Consider the following 21,720-nt stretch of genomic DNA (forward strand, 5'->3'; position numbering starts at 1 on the left):
ACACACAAAATTACCACAGTTAAACAAACAAACAAAAAAAACCTGAAGACGGTGATCCAAAAAAATGACTACAGTTATTTGCAAAATGACTTCGAATAGGCAGAAAATGACCATAGACAGACACAAAATACAAGTACAAAGTGAGCACAAGGAAATGGACAACAAAAATAGACACAAACAACCACAAAGAGACACAAAATTACCATAAAGAGACAGAAAACGGTCACTAAAAGAAAAGAAATATCAAAAAACCCACAAAATTACAGCAAACAGACACAAAACAACCACAAAAAGACACAAAACGACATCTAAGATGCAAAGTGGCCTTGAATAGATGCAAATCTCCCACAAAGACACACAATAATCCCCAACAAGAGATAAAGCAATGATAAAGAGATGCCAAGTGACCATAAAGAAACACATGACTTCAAGCAGATGCAAAATGACCAAAAAACATGAAATGACCACAAAATGGCTCAAAATTACCACAGAGGTGCAGAATGACCAAAAAATAGACACAAAATTACCACAAAAACCATAAAACAACAACAAAAAGATACACGATTACCACAAAAGGACGCCAAGCAACCTTAAAGACACAAAATGACAACAAAGAGAGGAAATAAAAACAAAAACACACAAATTGATCACAGAGACTCAAAATGACTACAAAGACCCAAATTGACCACAATGATTCACAAAATAACCACAAAAGACATTAAACAACCACAAAATGACCACAAATTGACCAGAGAGACTCAAAATGACCACAAAGATAGAGAAATGACCTCAAACATAAATTGAGCACAAAGACACACACTGAGCAGAGACCCAAAATTCCCACAAAGATTCAGAAAGTAACCACACAAAGACATAAAACCACAAAGAGACACACAATTACCTCATACACATAATATGCAAATATATCCAAAATGGCCTAAAAGACACACAAAATTACCACAGTTAAACAAACAAACAAAAAAACCTGAAGACGGTGATCCAAAAAAATGACTACAGTTATTTGCAAAATGACTTCGAATAGGCAGAAAATGACCATAGACAGACACAAAATACAAGTACAAAGTGAGCACAAGGAAATGGACAACAAAAATAGACACAAACAACCACAAAGAGACACAAAATTACCATAAAGAGACAGAAAACGGTCACTAAAAGAAAAGAAATATCAAAAAACACTCAAAATTACCATAAAGCGAGAACACTGGCAACAAAGGCATCTGAAAGAAATGTAAAATGACCACAGAGATTCACAAAAAACACAGCAAATACTCAGTGTCTTGTATTTGAGTTGTATTCTTGACACTTCAACCTCTGATTCCAATCCTAATGAAAAACTTAAAGTGTGTAGCCATGACACACAAAATTCTCTCTGTATTTGTTTATTATTTGTATAAATTCCATTTTATCACATGAGAATTTCCACGCTTGACTCTGATTGGCTGGGAGCAAAATGTTTTCTGTCTGCTTCCAGCCTGCATCACTGATACAAACAGGGGAAAAAACAGCACAGCCACCCAAATATTCAATCAGTTAAATCAAAACTTTTCTAAATCATTTCCTGTTTGTGCAGCAGCTTTTTTGCACAGTGAGGCTGTTATTGTGTTATGTAAGTGTGTCATCACATTAAGCTCCTCTTCAAACACGCTGTAACAATTAACGCCTCCTCCTCTTGTCTTTATTGTGTATTTGAGTGAGTAATGTCTCCAGGCGGGTTGGCATGACGACAGAGCGTCCACGACCAGCAGCGTAACCACGGAGATCTGGTCTGAAAGCAGTGAAACACAGTCACACGGCAGGTTTTCTTTTATTTTTAAAGGCAACGCTACATATTTTCTAGCAGAAAGACATTTTAGAATATCATATGCTGTTTTTTTTTTACATCTCCATACTTCTGATGACTATTTTACATACTAGTAGCTTCATTTTTAGGCCTTAATTTCAGATTAAAGAGGATTTTGCTGCACATTTGCTGCCGTTGTTGTCCTCTTGCTGTGTCAGGGCTTCTGTCGATACCATAGCAGCCGATCAGAGATTCTCTGGCTGTGATTTAATTGGATCAAATGGCAGGTAATCAAGTCAGGTGACTCACTGTTATGTAACGACATCACTGCTGTTAGATTACCTCATATGGAGATACTGTTAGAGCCTATAGCAACAACAGAGGGGATCACACCAGCAACCCGATACAGTGATCTAAAGAGGAATTAACTTAAAAATTGCTTAAAAAGTTGAGTCACCACTTTTTAGCATCAAAAACTGACTTAAAGGTGTCATATTGTGCCTCTTTTCAGCAAATTAATCAGTCTTTACAGTATTTCTTTTGGTTTTTCATCTCAGAATGATGCAAAAATGGTTCTAGTCTTGTTCCAGACAGGCTGTTTTAATCTGAAAGCCAATAAGGTGCCAATAAGGAGGCTTAAACAATGGCAGAAATAAATGTTTTTATACATTAACAGCTTTTTTCGAGTTTCTAACAACTACAGAACACAAGAAAAACAGATTTTTCCCTGTAGTTAACCTTAAAATGTGGCCACCATCCTCTTTAAAGTAGTCTCCCCGTGCACAAATGCTCTGCTCCCAGTGCTCCTACAACACTCCCAATGCAGAACAGAACAATGTCAAAATGACGCAAAACAACTATAATGAGACGCAAAATGACTAAGCGACAGAAAATGAGAACAAAAAGATGGACAATGACTGACAAGAAGCAAAATGACCAAAAGAGACGTGAAACAGCCACAAAAGATGCAAAAGGGATTTACAATGGTGGAAAAAGACACAGAACATCTTCAAAAAGTAAAACAGCTACACGAAGATGCAAAACCACTGTGGAGAGTTGCAAGTTGATTAAAATGGACACAAAACATTACTTTAAAAAGATATAGAACTATCATGAGAGAGAAAATGACTAGAAGGAACTGAAAACAGCTATAGAAAGATGCGGGGAAAAAAGAGAACGAAGAGATTTACGATGGTGGAAAAAGACAGAACATCTTCAGAAAGATTCAAAACAACTATGAAGAGATGCAGAAAGACTAAAAGAAACAAAACATCTACAGAAAGACACAAAACCACTATGAAAGAGATGCAAAATGATGAAAACAGACACAAAACACTATTTGAACGAGATGGAAAATGCCAAAAAAAGTAAAACAGCCACAAGAAGATGTAAAACCACTACAGAGCTACAAAATGACAAAAACTGAAAAAAAAACTACTTCAAAAAGATGCAAATTAACTAAAAGAGATGTAAAATGAACACATATAGGTGAGACAAACAGCAGCTTTGCCTGTTTCAGTGTTTTTTAGTGTTTACAGATGTACACATGAAGCCATGCTCTGACTTCTTTTAAAAATAAAACACCATCAATATGACTGTTTTCATTCACAGAATCCACCAGAGTCTTAATATAAAACCAAACATCGTGAATCTGCAGCTCTCAGAGGAGATGTTTCCGGTTTCAGTTGGTCAGAAGCGAGTCTTGAAGCCGGAGATCTCCAGCTTGTCGATGGATCTCTGGTTGGTGAATGAAGCTCTGGTGATCCGGCTGCTCGGGCTTCCCTCTTTGCTGAGCCAAACCTTCCTGTGGAGAGAAAAAAACAGATTCCAGATGCAGGAAGGATGACATCTGAACTGAGCTCTTACTATTCTGCTGAAAGTTCAGGAAACAGCCATAATAATGATGTCTAACAGGACAAAATATAAGTTAACCAGAGAAAATGCTGCAGAATCTGCTGGAAAATCTTCATATTTTTAAGTTAAAAATATGCAAAATGTACTACAACTACAAATAGTCAATAAAGCTGCTTTTAATGGAAACAATTTGGCACAATGTGAATAAACACAAGCTGAAAAAAAATGGCCTAAAATCTATTCATAAATCAGATTAGAGTTGAAAAATTTGAGGAAAATATCTAATATCTTTCATTTTGGGCAGATATTTCATTTTTCTTTGTAATCCAAAGCCTTAAAATCAAGCTTCAGTTCAATGTTCACTCAATTAACTCTTAATACAGTATTTGTAGCTCATACAGTAACTATTTTTTGCAGGGGTTTTTGTTGTTATTTTGCAGTATTTTTATAATAATGTTTTTGTTGTCAAATTTCATAGTTGTCATTATTTTAAAAAGAATATCTGAATGTTTTAAATTTTGTTCTAATATTAATAGATTGTTTTTTGCTGTTAGATTTCAGTCTGCACTATTTTTCCCCTTTAATGTTTTAAATATTATTTTGACTTAAAAAGTTTTTTGCTGCCAATTATCACTGTTTTAATGATTTTTTAAATTTTATTTGAATGATTTTTGTTTTGTTTTAATTTTAATGTTTTTTTTTGCTGCCAAATTCCTGCAAGAGTTGTGCTGTTTTATTTTTTAATGATTTTGAAATATTTTTGAACTGTTCTTGTTTAAAAAATCAAATTAACATGATAAACTTTTAATAATTGCATAAATATAAATATTGTTAGAAAATAATGGATTGTAATGTTAAGTTACATACTTTGACTGCATTTTTAGAGCAGATTTGTTTTTAAAAAGTGCTATTTTCCTGTACTTCATGGATAAACATTCTTATTTTGAAAAACGCAGGAAACACTCTGTACCGTATCTATTTACAGTAAATGTCTGTCGACTTTTTTATTCTAAAGTGTATTCTTTTGATGGCGGGTCTCTTTTCTCGTGGGACAAAAAAAACAGCAAAAAAAATTTAAAAAAACAAAACACAACCAGCCTGGACAGTCAGGGGCATGATGGGAAGACATTCCTCTGGTTATATATAACCCTGAGAATCTGTGTTTGTGGTGCTGTGATGCTGCTCTGCTCTGTGCTGTGTGTGTGTGTGTGTGTGTGTGTGTGTGTGTGTGTGTGTGTGTGTGTGTGTGTGTGTGTGTGTGTGTGTGTGTGTGTGTGTGTGTGTGTGTGTGTGTGTGTGTGTGTGTGCTCAGGTGCTGGCTATACTTGTGGGGACCAAATGTCCCCACAAGTATATGAAAACTGAAAACTATGTCACTTTTGGGGACCTCATTTCGGTCCCCACAAGTTTAAACAGCGTTTTCTTGGCCATGTTGTTGTTACTGAAAAAAGTAAAAGTGCAAAAACGTTTCTTTAGGGTTAGGTTATGTTTTGGTTAGGGTTAGGGTAAGGGTTAGGGGGTTAGATATGAATGGTAGTCAATGGTATGTCCCCACAATGATAGAAAAACAGAGTGTGTGTGTGTGTGTGTGTGTGTGTGTGTGTGTGTGTGTGTGTGTGTGTGTGTGTGTGTGTGTGTGTGTGTGTGTGTGTGTGTGTGTGTGTGTGTGTGTGTTCTTTGTGTGTTAAATGTGTGTAGATTAGAGCAGATTGAAGAGGATCAGGGTCACGTCCAGACTGAAGCTCACCAGAGAGATTGGGCGAGCGAGCAGCAGGCTGGTGAGAGAGACAGAGAGTCTCTGTCCTACTTTGTGTTTATTGGTTAAAAACTTTCTCCACATCACAACTCTGACGGTCCTCTGGCAGCTTAGTGTGAGTCTGCAGCAGCTGCTTTCTAATCTGCTGTTGTTTCCCTGTGATCCACTAACACATTAACTTCTATACTGACATAATGACGTAATACACAGCCTGGCCTCAAAACTAAACAGGATATTTACAGTCAGGAATATCGTGTTGCCTGGTTTCTATCAGTACGCTGTAATAAAACGTGGGGAAAAAAGTCTAAAAATTTGCCAAAAAATGTTGGAATTTTTTTTATTTTTCATTTATTTGAATGCTGTAACATTCAAAATCTGTAAAAGTAATGGACAATATTTGTAAAATTAAGATTTTATTGCAGATTAAAATACATAAAACTGTACTTTTACAGTCAGTCATTTAAAAAAAAAATGGTTATTTGCAAAACTGCAGATTTTTGATGTGGGCATTACTTATAGTTTGTAATAATAATAATAATAATAATAATAATACCCAACAACTCACATAACAATAATTTTCTTTTTTTCAATCCTTAATCTAAATATGTTTTATTTGAACTGACAGCAAACATCTGTCAAATATTTGTTGTTTGTTTTGTGGTTAATCTGAATACAAACAAAAGTGTCATTTTACAATGAAATTTTATAAACACAAAACTACTGAAAAAGACTTAAAAATGGCGCAAAACAACTTTGAAGAGTCACAAAATGACTCATAAAAAAAAGACTGCAAAATAATGCATAGTAACTATGGAGAGACACAATATAACTATTAAAAGGTGCAAGACAACTACAAAGACATGAAAAAACTATTAAAAAGGATACAAAGTAAGTACAAGGAGACACAAAATGACAACAAAAGGTGTAAAACATTTAAAAAAAACAAGTAAGTGCAAAACAAGTACGCAGAGACACAGAATGGCTAAAAAAGATGTTAAATGACTGAAAAAGACACAAAATTACAAAATAAGACACAAAACGATGACAAAAAATATGCAAAACAAGTATAAAGAGACGCAAAATGACTAAAACAGACACAAAACAACTACAAAAAGACCCCAAATTATTTAAAAACACACAAGCTGACGACAGATTGATGCAAAATAACTACTAAAAAGGTGCAAAACAACTATAAAGACATGCAAAAACAATTAAGACACCCAAAATATATATAAAAAAAATAGATCCAAAGCAGTGCAGCAGTGATTAGCACTTTCGCCTTGCAGCAAGAAGATCCCTGGTTCAAATCCCGGGGTGGGCCTGGGATCTTTCTGCATGGAGTTTGCATGTTCTCCCTGTGCATGCGTGGGTTTTCTCTGGGTACTCCGGCTTCCTCCCACAGTCCAAAAATATTCAGAGGTTAATTGATTATTCTAAATTGTCCGTAGGTGTGAATGTGAGTGTGATTGTTTGTCTGTATATGTAGCCCTGTGACAGACTGGTGACCTGTCCAGGGTGTCCCCTGCCTTCGCCCGAGTCAGCTGGGATAGGCTCCAGCACCCCCCGCGACCCTAATGAGGATAAAGCGGTGTATAGAGGATGGATGGATGGATGGAATTTGATGTGGTCTCTTAGCTGAGGGCGAAAGGTTCATTATTTTAACTTTATCAGTCAGGATCAAATGACTAGTGTCGCTTCAGTTATGTCACATTAATATTTCTCATGAAGGTAATCACAAATGTTCCTGGATTAATCTGATCCATTTTATTTATCCAGCTGGGAACAAACTTCACAGTTATGTCATCTGTAGCTCTTTCAGTCTCCAGCTGGGAGGGTTTTGTGCACATTTTTCATCTTATTTCAGTAATTATTCCTCCACCTTTCTTTCTTTTATCCCTTCATACTGCTTTTTTTTCACATCTTGGCTTGAGAAAATTCAGAAATGCGGAGAATTTCTGGTTCCATTTCAGCCTCCTGTCCTCCTCCCTTCATCCTCCAGCTGCTCGGCTCTCAGGAAACGCTGCTCTCAGAGGAAAAAGTAGAAACCACCCACTCTCTGGCCGCCCACCATCCTACAGCGTAACATTCTTCATTTACATCACTCAGCTTCGTTCCTTTCTCTTTTTCCGCTCGGAGCAGCAGCTGCCTCCTGTTTCCCAGGCTGACAGGAAGTGAGGTTGTGGTGAAAGTAGAGGGACGGGAAGGACGTGAGGGTGCAGCGAGTTACCACGGAAAAGATCCCCGAAATAATGGACGGAAAGCGAACACGCCGTGTGTTTTGAGCCGTTCAATGAGTCTCAGAGTAAAAGTCACCGAGAGGTGAAAGAGATTTATCAGGAAACAAACGAACACAAAGAAATTATGATCCAGGATGTTGCTGGCGGGAAGTTTTATCAAATTAATATTCAGATTTAAGATTGTAACATTTAAAAAGCCCAAATTCTGCACAGTTAAACATGTTCAATCAGATTTTTTGCGTCTATCATATTTTTACATGTTTTAACTCTCTGAACTCCAAGGGGTTTCTGGTTTTTGCTTCTGTCACATTTTTCTTCACTGGTGGCTCATTTTTCATTGCAATATAAATATCCAGCACCTCTAACAAACATGAAGGAGAGAAACTCAGAAATTTTATTGTGTCCAGATACTTAACGATTTACATTTTAATTTCTTTCAAAGGTCTTTTTATTGAGATTTCACAGTTCAACATGAAAACATCAGGCACTAACAAAGTGACTTTTCTTTTTTTTTTACCCTTAACATGTGCAGCACTCTCAGTCAAGAGAACGGTAGTGCTGGAACACAACAACAAAGTGCACACCTACCCACCCACCCACTTACCCACACCCCATAAGAGGAAAAAACAAACAAACAAAAAAAACAAACAAAACAAAACTAGACAAAAAACAACAACATGGTGTTTTAGGATTCAGAGAGTTAATAACAAGTCTGTTGTTAGTCTGTAAAAAGACTTAAGTAGCTTTAGTGCTTTATTTTATATGTCTCCACCCGCCTGCTGCAGCGAGAGATCAAAACCAAACATCATTTTACACGGGTCAAAGATTCGTGTGTGTGTGTGTGTGTGTGTGTGTGTGTGTGTGTGTGTGTGTGTGTGTGTGTGTGTGTGTGTGTGTGTGTGTGTGTGCTGCAGATCCCTTGAGGCGATGATGTCATCCAAACGAGACATCCACACCCTGGTGACATCACTCCCACTGGACAATTCATCAGTGGGAAGAGACACAGAAAGAGGAGTATAAATATATATATGAGCAGAAGATGATGGCAGATGAACTAAACCAGCAGAATGTTGTCTGCCATTGTGATTTCCATGCATCCTGCTGTATTGAAATGTTATTAAAGCCCGTAAAAGTCTAAAATCAAGCTTCCTCATTCCCTGAAAACCTTCAAAAGCAATCAGCTTTATTGTTTCTGCATCTCTGTGTAGCTGCACTTAAAGAGACAAGACTGTAGTGAAGGTGAACACCGCCATCTAGTGGATATAAAGCTTGAACACCAAAGACTCTTACTCTTCTTTGAGTTGCATGATTCACACTGAGAGCAGAGAGACTTCAGCTGCTCAGTTTGACTAAAATGAATCAGTTGTGTAACTTTATTTACTCACATCTCCTCCACCATCCCAGCTGGACCCTGGACCTGACCGACCACCGTCCCACCGTAGGTGTTCTTCACCCAACCAACAAGACCAAGCCTCAGACCCTCCTTCTCTGTGTACTGGAGGACGGACATGAAGGGTTAAACTGAATGTTGTCCTCTAATAAAGTTTAAATAACAATACTAGAACAAATTAAACAAGAAAAGTCATGAGAAGCTGACGAAAAGTCCCATTTACAGTAGTGAAAAACAGGATGCAACACATAAAAAAACACATGTAAATATCCATCCATCCATTCTCTATACACCACTTTATCCTCAGTAGGGTCGCGAGGGGTGCTGGAGCCTATCCCAGCTGACTCAGGCGAAGGCAAGGGACACCCTGGACAGGTCGCCAGTCTGTTACAGGGCTACATATACAGAAAATCACACTCACATTCACGCTTACGGGCAATTTAGAGTAACCAATTAACCTCACCATGTTTTTGGACTGTGGGAGGAAGCCGGAGTGCCCAGAGAAAACCCACGCATGCACAGGGAGAACATGCAGACTCCATGCAGAAAGATCTCAGGCCCAGGCCGGGATTTGAACCAGGGATCTTCTTGCTGCAAGGTGAAAGTGCTAACAACAACACCACTCTGCAGCCCCAGCTGTCACATTAAAATGTTAAACTAATTTTACTGATTATCAAACTCGTCAAAGTGAACTTTATCATTTTGTTTAGAACTGAAGCAAATGTTAACTTTAATAAGGATTAACATGTTGATTAATTTGCAGATTACTTCCTTGATTAATCGATTATTTGTGAGTCAAGAGCTACAATGTAAAACTCCAAAATCAATGAAAATCAGAAAAAATACTTAAAACAAAATTCTGCAAATTCTGACACTTCAGAAACTGGAATCAGAGTTGTTCACATTTTTCACTAAACGTGGCACCAAACAAATATCAGACACAAAAACGACGACATAAAGATGTAATACACGATACCCTCATTGTAATAAAATGGTGACGTTACATACTTTAGATTCTTTGTGATTTACATTTTTACTAGAGTTTTCCTCTCTGCTCAGCTCATCAGCTGTTGAAAGATGTTTCACCATGCTGAATGGATCTTCCAACAACTTCCTCCTCTCACTGTTTTTGAGGCATGCTGCATTTACTTTATTGATCCAGTTTATTTGATTTTCCTCTCAGTCTGTCTTGTCGTCTCATATCTGCTCTGTGGAAACACTGCCTGCAGTTCACCTGAAAACTCTGATTTTTTGTCACATGAATCTTGGTCACAGGCGAGTTGTTCAAAACTTTTTAGTAGCACTGAGGAGTGCAGATTTTTTTTGTTTTTTACTGAATCTGGTTCCAGCAAAAGATTTATTTTTGGCTATTTTTTTTATAATGATAAACTGATTTTAATGAAATATCAAGATTGTAAGGTTGGATTTGTTAATTTTTTGTCCAAGATGATTAGTTCAAGGACCATCAGGAAGTTGAAAACCTGAAGATTGTTTTGTATTTTTTACAGTTTTCGTTCAATAATTGGAGAAAATTTATAAATACAATCTTTTAATGAGACATGGAGAATAAAGTGATTCTAATGAAATTTCACAATTCTAAGTGGAATTTATTTATTTATTCTTATGATGGGTACATTCTTGTAACCATCAGAAAGATGGAAATCTGAAAATTCTTTATATTTTACAGTCACTGGTTGGTAAATGGTGGAAATTTGTCTATATTTTAAGATAATCTTCAAATGAGTCATGTAGATTAAAGTGATTTTGATAAAATATCACTATGAAGATTAGATTTGTTGTTTTGTTACTGATAGATGCATTCTTGGGGACATCAGAAAGATGAAAATCTGATGATTTGTTCCTGATTTTACAGCTTCAAGCTCCAATAAATAATTAAATTTTGGGATTTTTTAAAAAAGTTATTATGCCTTTTAGAACTGCCAGCAAATGTTGGGGTTTAGACAGTTCATAAAAAATTTTATTTTCAGTGTATGAAGTATTAAAAATTGTGATCATTATTCTTGAAATGGCCCATATTGACCGTCAAAAACCCCAAAGTTTACTGAGTGGCTGGTATATCTTGCAAAGAACATGTTTTTGCATTTCAAAAGAGAAATTGAGTGTAGTTTTGTGGGTGAAAATTGGGAAATATAGCAACTCACCATTCTGAAACAAACTCCTGTGAAAATAATAAAAGAGAGAAAACAGGATTTCAAATCAGCAGTTAAAAAACAGAAAAACAGATGTATCAGAGTTAAAATATGTATTTTCTGACACCTACACTCTATCATAAAGAGCTCTGTAGACTTTCTAATCGGCTGTGAAGCTGCAGGAAGTGAGTTGAGATCCTAAATTAAGCTGCAGTGGATCATTTTACAGCAGCAAACAGAGCCTGGACAGCCAACACAAGAAGAAGAAGAAGAGAAACCAACTAACCCTGAACGTGACCAAAGATCTCGAAGTCCACCGACACCAAGTTACTTCCAGCTGAGTCGTCTGCAGACATGATGAATTAAAATGTCTCTTCAACAGCAGAGGAATGAAATCTGTCTGTTTCTGCCTCTTCAACACTCTGCTACACCAACATGGGCTGGTTTCCTCCACTCACTGCTGCTGGTATTTGTAGTCCTTTAAAACTACAAACTGGGCTGACATTTATATCACCAACCTCAGCTGTAAAACCTAATTACACTTCATAGAATTCTGGTACAGTATTGGAAATTTAAAATAGTTTATTTACTGAGCCATTCCACCTCAAATTAACAGGTTCTTTCTGCTCAGCCATCTCTAATTCACTTGAAATATATTTTTTAAACAGAATCTCTGGATAATCTAAAATAGTAACTGTGAGATTTTAGATTGATATATCAAAAGCTTTCTGAGATTTTTGTGTTCCAACAACATTTCAGGAATTATTAAAGATAAAAACCTGAAATTTTCACTGTTATTTTTCATCATGTCATTAATTTAAAATCTGTAGTATTGGACAAGTAGATCAAATAATGTCTGATTATGGCTGAGTTGAAATATTGAAGAAAAAAAAGAAATTGAAGCCTTCATTCTTATAAAACACCCCTTGTAAAAGCTATTATAGTTTTATAATATTAGACATTTTTTTCCACTTTCGCAATTTTCTTTCTTATTGATTAATCTTTTTATACTTTATACATACTTTTTTACTTTATAAGGCAATCGGGTCGGCGGCCCTGCTATCGAGGTGTCCTTTATTTATTTTTCAGGGAGTTGGCAACCCTACTTGTACCTATATCTACCATGCGTCCTTTATATTTATTTTTTATGACTTTATTAACACTCTCTCATCTTACAAAGGTACAATGGTAAAGTTATTGTTCCTGAAACTTGTGCTGAACAAATACCAAAATGTAGTGCTGTTCTGAACGTGCAGTTAGCCGAAGCAGAGTTAAACTAGCTAGCATCAACTGTGGAAGCCGAGTGACAGCATTACGAAGCTAACGAAAACTATCCAACGAGGAAATGTCCCGCAAACATCTAATAATCAGTCACCGCTATCTACTGGTTAAATTCATGCATAAATATATGTTAGCTACATGTTCATAAGACTGAGGATGGCAGTGGACTGTGCAAGGAATGTGACACTGACGAATTGTCAATCCTCGGTTATTTCCTAGAAGACCTTGAGGCAGGGAGCATGCGCAATAGCTGACGAGTGGAGTCATAATGCTTCATTCTAGTTAGACTGACATGTCAATAAAATCAATAAAATGGTTTGACTTTTATTAAATCCATGAATAAGTAAGGCTAGCCCGAATAGCAGTTTCCTGGGGGAGGGGAATAATCATTGAATACCGATCATGCCACATTGTCTGACTGGGGGTGGAGGGGCGATCCGGATATTCGGATCTCAAAATAAATATTCGGACACCACTGTCATGACCAAATATTCGGATATTTGAGTCCAGCCCTATGAATAAGTAAAGAGAACAAATAATTTAATAACCATAAATATGACTAATTCATTTAATTAAAACATCTTTCTATTTATTAATCAGTCAGTTAAAATGAGATTAATGTGGAGAAACAGTAACCACATTTTAGTACTTACATTTCTAATTTATTTACTCGTTTGTTGACTCTATTCTCTGTATTGCAAAACTCTATGAATTTTTGTCACTTGGCAGTTGTTCATAGCCAAGTCAGTCACCAGAATGCTTAGGGTTTTTTTTAAAAAATTTTGATACAGATGTTTTATTTTGAATTTTTCTTAATGGGACGTGCAGGAAAAAAAGGCATTAAACCGAATAGAAAAGAAAAGAATAAAATGAGCAAACTGTAAGAATTATTTTAAGTGAATGTATTAATTTATTGAAATTGGTTTGTAACTTTTTTTAAATGTGTGTGTACGTGCATGTGCTTGTGTGTGACACTTTAGATGAGTTACAAGGGACAGAAAAAAATGCATGCCCAAAACACTACTATGTAACAAAACACAGAGCTATTTCTTGCAGTTTTTTTTGTATGTCAGCATGTATGTGTGTATATTTGTGGCACAGTAGTTTTTTTAAGAGTTACGAGAGTCAGAAACATGCTGAAAATTTTCATTGTGGTTTTTTTCTCACGCTTTCTCTCTCTCTCTGCTACCCCATTCTGGTTTGTTCTCTCGCTGTCCCTCTCTGTTACTGACTTTGTGTGAACATGCCAAAAACATACATGTCGCGGTCTGCTGCCGTTTCCATCCCTTTTGTCCTGCACCAGCCTGCCCCAGAAGCTCTCTACGTAGACCCCCACATCACTGTCACTGGTCAGAGGCGAGCAGTTGCAGACAAATTTGTCTACCTTGGCAGTACTCTGTCATGCTCCATGACCATTGACGAGGAAGTTGCATACAGAATCGCCAGAGCCAGCGCAGCCTTTGGCACCGCAGAGGACTTAGTGTTGTCACCAAACTCAAGGTGTACAGAGCAGTGGTTCTACCATCCCTGCTGTACGTCTGGGAGACATGGACAGTGTACAGCCATGGCCAAAAGATTTGGCCACAGTCGTCATGCCAAACAACTTAACGCCTCCCACATGAGATGTCTCAGGGCCCTGCTGCATGTCAAAGGGCAGGACAAAATTCCAGACGCCGTGGTGCTCCAGCGAGCCGGGACGGAGAGCATCCGTGCCACCTTGATGCCCTCTCAGTTCCGCTGGGCTGGTCATGTGCACCGCATGGATGATAGTCGCCTCCCCAAGAAACTCCTCTACGGCGAGTTGTCAACAAGCAAGCGCTTACCTTCCACTAGTAGTGGTAGTAGTAGTAGTACTAGTCACGGGTTTAGGCTAATTTATGCTGACCTCATTTCTTTTGTTCTCACAGAGAGGGGTCATCTAGCAAAGTTTTGACAGAAAGTATGTAGGTCGTCTCTCTTACATTGACTGAGCCATGTGCAACCAACAGATTGTCTCCAAAATAAGCACACAAACTCACTCACGTCTTCAACCACATAAGCTCTTTGTTTACACCTGCACGTTCTGACATCATGACATTTCCCTCCATCGCTTCTCCTCAAACTTCCATCGTCTACATGGTAACCAAAGATACACATTTGGAGTATTTTATGAAAAATAGCTAATCGCCATCTTGTTTTTTTAAATCGTTGATTCTAAGTTATACAAAAATTACTTACTGTACACTTTATTACTTAATATGCACCACAAAAATAAAATAACATTTTTTTAAAAAAAAGTCTAATTTTACTGTCAAATGTTATAAAAGAACAAATAACCATTTACAAAATTCAGAATTTTGACATTGTTCACAGTTAACATATGAATTCTTGATTTTACTGGTCTCAGCACATTTAAATCAATTTACACATTAAAATAAATTGAACTTTGCTTCAGAAAGGTTAAAAAGAGGCTCTTAGGACCTCCAGTGTTTCACACACATTCCATTATATTTGGAGCATTTTATTAAACGTGGCCTAATCGCCATCTTGTTTCTTAATTATTTATCATTTTTAGTCCTTAATGTGCAGTAAAAGTAAATAGTCTAATTTTTCTGTCAAACATTGTAAAAGAACAAATAACCATTGATAAAATACAGATCTTTGATGTTTTTCACAGTTAACATAAATTACATAAATTCTTAATTTTACTGATCCCATCACATTTAAATCACTATCCACATCAAAATAAATTGAACTTGAAATTGGAAACTTTAAAAGGAGGCTCTGAAGACCTTCAGTGCTTCACACACATTGGATTATATTTTGAGCATTTCATGAAAAATGGACCAGTAACCATTTACCCCCAAAACTTTTGATGTTAAATTAGACAAAATTCATAATTACAAAACAAAACAACACTTTTATCAACACGTTGCTTTACTGTTACACAGTAAAATGCAGAAATAACAATTTTACAACAGGAAAACATCAGAATCAGCTAAACAGTTCAAAACACAGGCCATCAAAAAAATTGTTAACTAATTCAATAAATTATTCTTATTTTTGGAATGAAAGCGTTTTTAAAGTGCTCAGAGAAGATCTGCTACGGTCTGGGGGGGATGTGAACCCAATGTGAGTGCACACAGAGCAGGCAGCAGGCAGGGTGACAACCAAAACAGGTCTTTATTCACAAAACTAATTCCAAACCAGCTATAATGCCAACTATGGCCAGAACTCGCAAAGTTCATGGAGGGGGAAGCCAGGCTCCAGGGGAGCTTACGCCGGCCGATCGGGGCAGTCCAGGGACGGGGGGAAGGTCCACGCCCTCTCTAGCCAAGGAGGTAGAGGTTCTCGTCCTTTCACAAATAGTCCATGGGCCAGACCAGATATTGGTACCACCTCAGGTGACCAAACCAAAGTGGTACTAAAATGTACATTAGGTTAATATAAGTACATTAAGATGTGATAGCCTTTCCACACTGGCAGCTTAGTCACTTTTTTGTGAAACGGTCACATTTATCATAACCGCTGTATTGCAATCCATTTAACCCTATGAGGCCCACAACCTAGTTTTATTTTAGATGCTTAATTTATTTATTTTTTGCACACAGAAACAAAATTATTCAACAAAAACCAAAAACTACCAGGGTCAAAATTATTAGCCCCCTTAAGAATTTACCTTTTTATTGAGCCAAACCACAAACTGCTATTGTGCAATCATGTGCTTTAACTTTGTAATGCTCACAGCTTGTAATCAATCAATCAATCAGTCAATCAATCAATCAATCAATCAATCAATCAATCAATCAATCAATTAATCAATCAAGTTAAAATTAGGGGCTGTCCTACGTTTACTCACAATATAAACACTTAAGGATTTCAGCTATTACTTGAGAAAGCATCATGTCAAAAACAAAAAGAGAAAAAGAATTGTTGATGCTTACAAAGCAGGAGAAGGGTCTACAAAGTTATTACAGCGTTTCCAAGTGTCCAGAAGTGGAGTGACAAGTCTTATTAAGAAATTCAGTGAGAGCCACACAGCACAGAACAAGTCTGGCAGAGGGAAGAAGCCAAAGATTTCAAAGACTCTGGAAAGAAAACCTGTGAGAGATGTGTCTACAGATGCTAGAACAACCACCAGAACACTGGTTAATGACTTAGAGAAGTCAGGAATTGCAGTGTCAAAGAAGACAGTCACTAGAGCCCTGCACAGAAATGGACTAAACCTGAACCCTCCACTTCCACAGAAGAGAAACTTTCAAGCCAAACTGAAGTCTGAGAAATATTATGAAGACTGGAAGCATGTCCTTCAGATGAGACCAAACTAGAGCTCTTTGGTTGTAGAGACCCTGCTTCTGTTTGGAGAAAGAAGGGAGAGGTGTAGAACCCAAAGAACTCCGTCCTCACAGTTAAACACGGTGGTGGCAGTATCATGCTGTTGGATGCTTCAGTGCATCTAGAACTGGGAATCTGGTCAAGGTTGAAGGAATCATGAAGAAAGAAGGATTTATGAAGATTTAGAAAGAAAACCTCCAGCAGTCAGCTGCTAAACTGGGTCTGGGTCTTCCAACATGACAATTCAATTTTATTTATATAGCGCCAGTTACAGTCAAATTGTCTCAAGACGCTTTACAGAAACCATATGCCTGACCACCAGAGCAAGCCCACAGTGGCAAGGAAAACACCCTTTTAACAGGAAAAAGCCTTGAGTAGAACCTGGCTCTTCATGTGGGGGGACCCATCTGCCTGCTGGCCGGGCGAGTTGAGAGGGACAGAAGAGGTAGAGAGGTAGAGGCAGAGAGAGAGGTAGAGATAACTGATATAGATAACTGTAGAACGTCATCCGGTTTGAGAAACGCACTAAACAATCGCCTCTGTTGGTTGTCTCTAACCTGGCAATAGCCAGATTAATAATTGTGTAGTACTTGATAGTACTCCACAATATCAATCTGGGACCGTTCCATGTAAATCCGTTCGGAGGAAAGAGGCACGGATTGGACAATGCAACAGTATGTCCCGCCTCTGACAGGTTTGTTTTTAGCCAATCGCGGCAAACTTTAATATGTCGTCATCAGGTTGCGCGCAGATGCTATGGTGTGTTCAAAGTATGCTGGAATATTTTAGCTGGATGACATGCTTATCACCATGTCGGTGAATGATTTTTGTCGTTTTTGTAACACAAATTTGCGAATTAAAGGGACAATTAATAGCACAACGCTGATTTTTGAACTTCATCGATCGTCAGAGAAAAGCGTGTTCAATAGATTAGCAGACCTCAGATGCCATTTAACAAGAGATGACAAGTCTAAATCAACGCGGATGTGTAGGTCCTGTTTGAGCCTGCTTCAGCGAATGGAAGGGGACCTTAACACCTGGAAGAAGTGGCAGGAGAAGAAGGAATCACCACCAAAAGAGACGAGCTCACATAAACGCCAGAGAGATATGCCATCTAAAACACCAAGATCCTCAAAAAAACTTCGTCCAAAGCCGTCAACACCAACAGTTCATGCAGCAGCGAAGAGATTATGCAGACCATCTGCTGATATGCCACAACGACAAAGTACAGTAGAGGTCAGAACAAAATTTTGTTTCTAAGCTATTTGTTTCTTCAATATTTAGCCATGTATCAATCAGCTTTTTGCCCACAGTCTTTAAGTTAATCCACAAGTTGCTTTTATGAGTATAATCATAGATTTCATCAAGACCAATTTAATACATGTGTCGTCAGTGGGGGTAGGACGAAGTAGGTAAGGCTCAACAAACAGCCTTTAAACAAATGCAGCAATGCAGACTCGTAGTTGTGCTTTAAACTGCATCAATCTGCACAAAGGACATCAGGAAGAAGTTATTTTGTTATTCCATCCATTCATAAAAGTGACACAAAGCCCTGTTAGTGCAAAAGTTAACTTTGTATGTATTACTTCTTTTTTTTAATCTTTAAGCTTCAGAAATGAAATATAGCTTAGATTCCCCTGATTAACTTTGGAGTGACTGCGAGTGCAATTAGTATGTGAAGTGGTCCAAAACAAACATAAATTTACCCATGTAAATCAATGCTTATCTTGCACTTCGGCCTACGGTAGTAAACAGTACAATAACATGAATGCCTTGTATAATGTGTCTGTCCAATATGTATTTGTAACCAATTTATTGTATATAGTGAACATGAAATGTAATATTACATGTGTGTATTTTTGATTGTGCTTTTGAAATATAAGTGAATTTCACTATTCTAGGTTGAATGGTCAAGAGAAGAGTTAGTATGACGCAGAATAAAGACAGAATAGATAGCGGGATATCTTGAATATCAGTCATACAAATATAAAGAGAATGCTAATTGCTAATTAGTTATGCAGCTTATTTTATCTTTCTCATTTTTCTTCTAACAGGTTCTCATTCATTACCAATCTAAAAGAGCAGACACAATAAAGTGTCCCTCTAGTGCTGCTGGAATTGTTGAAAACATTGCCAAGGGGAAATGGAAGATGGCTGCTAGTCTGCTGATTCGACACCATGAACTGTTTTCAGAAATAAAAGACCACTTTCTTCATCTTGTAGAAGTCGAAGCCAAAGAGCTGTGTAACCCATTCAAGGGTTTTGTGTTATGGAAGTCCTCACCAGATGACTTAAAGACATTTTGCTTTGAAAATATAGCAGCAGATTTACAAAAGATGTCCCCTTTACTCTTTGCTTTAATTTCTGCTATAACAAATCATTCACAACTTTCCACATGTGCAGCGGTTGCAATTGCTCTGAGAGGAAGAGAACGACGCCTGTCTGTTTTTGCCTATTATGTAAATAATGTCCTGTTGTACGGTGGTGCAAAAAAAGCTGTTTTTAAAAGACTATCAAAGTTAGGGATCACCACTACACACTCCAATGCAGTTGGCAAGCAGAAAGAGATTGCCGGAACCTGTGGTGAAAATCTACAGCTGCTTAAAGTTGCACACGAAACTTATCTCCACTCTGAAATGGACAAAGACGTTGGTTCCTCCTCGACATGTGGCAGAGATTTAGAGCTTGAGAAGACCAGGAACAGTGTGCAGGCGCTGACACTGTCAGGTGAAAATTGCATTAATAATGATTTATCATTGTTTTATCATTAATGTTCTAAACTTACGTTTTGTTTGTTTTTTAAACAGACAACCAGGGTTTATCTGGTGACACAGCAGAGACACAAGGCACTGATATTTCCACAAGTGTTCCTGAACAGCAGAAGGATGAGCAGAGAATGGATGAGACTTTTGATTTCTCATTCTTTTCTCTAACAGATGAAGAAAATTCGGATTTGGGGGTCTCATCATTACCTACTACCTCCATAATACCATCAACTCCACCACGTACTTACTCAATCATATTTGACAATCTGGACTTCTTCATTTGCACCCATCACCAATCACTTTCGAGAGCAAACACATCACTACACTGGATACATCATGTGGCTGTTGAGGACAGAGTTCCCATTTATCAGTTAAGCAGAGACAAACCAGTTCAGTCTCTCACAGAATATGACATTGGAAAATCACTCCCAGGTCCAGACATACAAGCAAATTTGAGACTGGAATTCATTATTGTTGGCAGCCGGATTATTACCCAGTATCTTAATGCGTTCAAGTCATTTTCATCTATTGTCATAAATCATATTCCTCACCAATATTCTGCTGAAATGTCTGAGGCCTCAGTTCATGTAAGTATTGACAAAATGCAGTTTATCAATACATGATAAATGATCATTTAGAAAAGTATCTAATATATAACCTTTTACTTATCGATAGCACCCTCTTGGACTTTTGTTCAAAGATGAGAACAAGACAAGTGACCTGGTGGACGTTTTACAATATTTACAGAAAGAGTAAGTGTGAACTTTGACTTTTTGTGTGATAAAACAAATTACTCTTTTTTTTTGTTTTGTTTTTGGATTGTGTTGTAGGTATGTTCCAAAAAGTCCTAAAGGGCTTTCAAGTGTTTTGGTTGGTGGCGATAGGCTGACTGAAGCTAACAGCCGAAAAATCCAGTGGACCTATGGTCAAGGAGACACTACTGAGGACAATCTAGAGGGCCTTGTATTCAAATTTGAAGACTGGCACGCCATGAGAAACCTCTTTGAAGTGAGCATCAGTTATGTCATATGTCATCTTTATAACAGAATAACGTACACAAACATGTTTAATATTTAATTTGCTTTGCTTTTCATGTCAGATATATTATCATGTATTTTTCAAAGAGGAATCTGCAAAAGATCGTGGAACGCTGGCTTCAAATATGAATAAATTGAGGTAAAAATAATATTGATGCCTTTATCCTCCAAGAATAAATTTAAAATTGCATCTGTACTTTTTAAGTATGTTAACATATTTTACTGTTTTTTAGAAAGAAAAATGAAGTCCAGGCAACATGAATTCTGACTTGGAACTTCATCGTCAAAGCATGCTTTATGGTGTAATGTGTGGCTCTGCCCTTATGAATTTCACTAAAGTACTGCATGCAAAGTACTTATATCACAATATGTCTATGAGCATAAATAAGACATATCCATTCTATGATTTATGCATCAGAATATCAACATAGTTTTGTGTTTTCACTACATGCAGATGCAGCAATGCCAAACAAGGTCCTCATGGAGCATTCGTTCGAAAAGACACCACTGCTCTTTTCTTGGCTGCTGCGTTGGAAACTTTTGGGCTGAAAGATCTTGAAGCTAAAGAAAATTTGATTAGGACAATTGTTGTTTGTTTTAAGTATCTTTAAGTACCTCAGTAAAAATTGTCTTTATGAAAATGAATTGCTTTTATGTACCTTTCTTTTAATAAAGCAATTCAAAAATTAGTTATATTTTTTCCTTTATTGGAAATGGCTCAAATGATAAGATCAGAAGCATAATTGCATAAGAAAAGCCCTTTTAACTTTACTTTTATGTTAAAAAGAAAAAGTGAAATGTAGAATTATTCAAACCCGGCCAATTGTCACCATCTTAGGGAAAAAAATAAAACTCCAACTAACCATTGCCAAATTCTAATATTACTCAAATTTTTTGACACATTTTTATCAAGCTGTTAAATTTTTGCCTTAAAGGTATATGCATATCTATTTTGAAATACCAGTTACTATAACAGTCTTATGTGTTGTCTGCTCTAATTGGGTCACTAGTAAAACATAGTGTGAATGTGCATTACTCAATATAATGTGCATTACTCAACATAATTTCTACTTGAAAACAATAACTTATTTTTATATCATTATGTTGCTCTTACCTCTATATTTTTGCAAACTCT

General features: G+C 37.1%; 2 protein-coding genes across 4 annotated transcripts in view; both read right to left on the reverse strand.

Annotated features, from left to right (window-relative positions):
• The window catches only part of slc30a6 (solute carrier family 30 member 6), a 580,472-nt gene that overhangs the window by 182,320 nt on the left and 376,432 nt on the right, over window positions 1–21,720 (reverse strand). The window lies entirely within an intron of this gene.
• Window positions 1,807–11,704, reverse strand: LOC110963566 (acylphosphatase-2-like). 3 transcript variants are annotated; one of them, XM_051959686.1, is made up of 5 exons: window positions 11,475–11,578; window positions 11,201–11,217; window positions 9,502–9,629; window positions 9,034–9,143; window positions 1,807–3,605 (listed from the first exon to the last, which is right to left on the reverse strand). In XM_051959686.1, exons 3-5 carry the CDS (start codon window positions 9,502–9,504, stop codon window positions 3,491–3,493), a joined length of 228 nt encoding a protein of 75 aa, XP_051815646.1. In that variant the 5' UTR covers window positions 9,505–9,629; window positions 11,201–11,217; window positions 11,475–11,578; the 3' UTR covers window positions 1,807–3,490. The 3 variants fall into 3 exon arrangements, with proteins under 3 accessions (XP_051815646.1, XP_022067686.1, XP_051815645.1); XM_022211994.2 differs by lacking the exon at window positions 9,502–9,629 and having other exon boundaries at window positions 11,475–11,704; XM_051959685.1 differs by lacking the exons at window positions 11,201–11,217; window positions 11,475–11,578 and having other exon boundaries at window positions 9,502–10,570.

The sequence above is a fragment of the Acanthochromis polyacanthus genome, chromosome 15 (assembly GCF_021347895.1).
Source record: "Acanthochromis polyacanthus isolate Apoly-LR-REF ecotype Palm Island chromosome 15, KAUST_Apoly_ChrSc, whole genome shotgun sequence".
Classification (NCBI taxonomy): Eukaryota; Metazoa; Chordata; class Actinopteri; family Pomacentridae; genus Acanthochromis; species Acanthochromis polyacanthus.

Bases quoted from the DNA above. Each gene is read 5' to 3' on its own strand.
- LOC110963566 (XM_022211994.2), bottom strand. From the start codon at position 11,544: ATGTCTGCAGACGACTCAGCTGGAAGTAACTTGGTGTCGGTGGACTTC. The intron at 3,606-9,033 runs GTGAGTAAATAA...TTCTCTCCACAG, and splicing joins GCTGGGATGGTGGAGGAGAT to GAAGGTTTGGCTCAGCAAAG.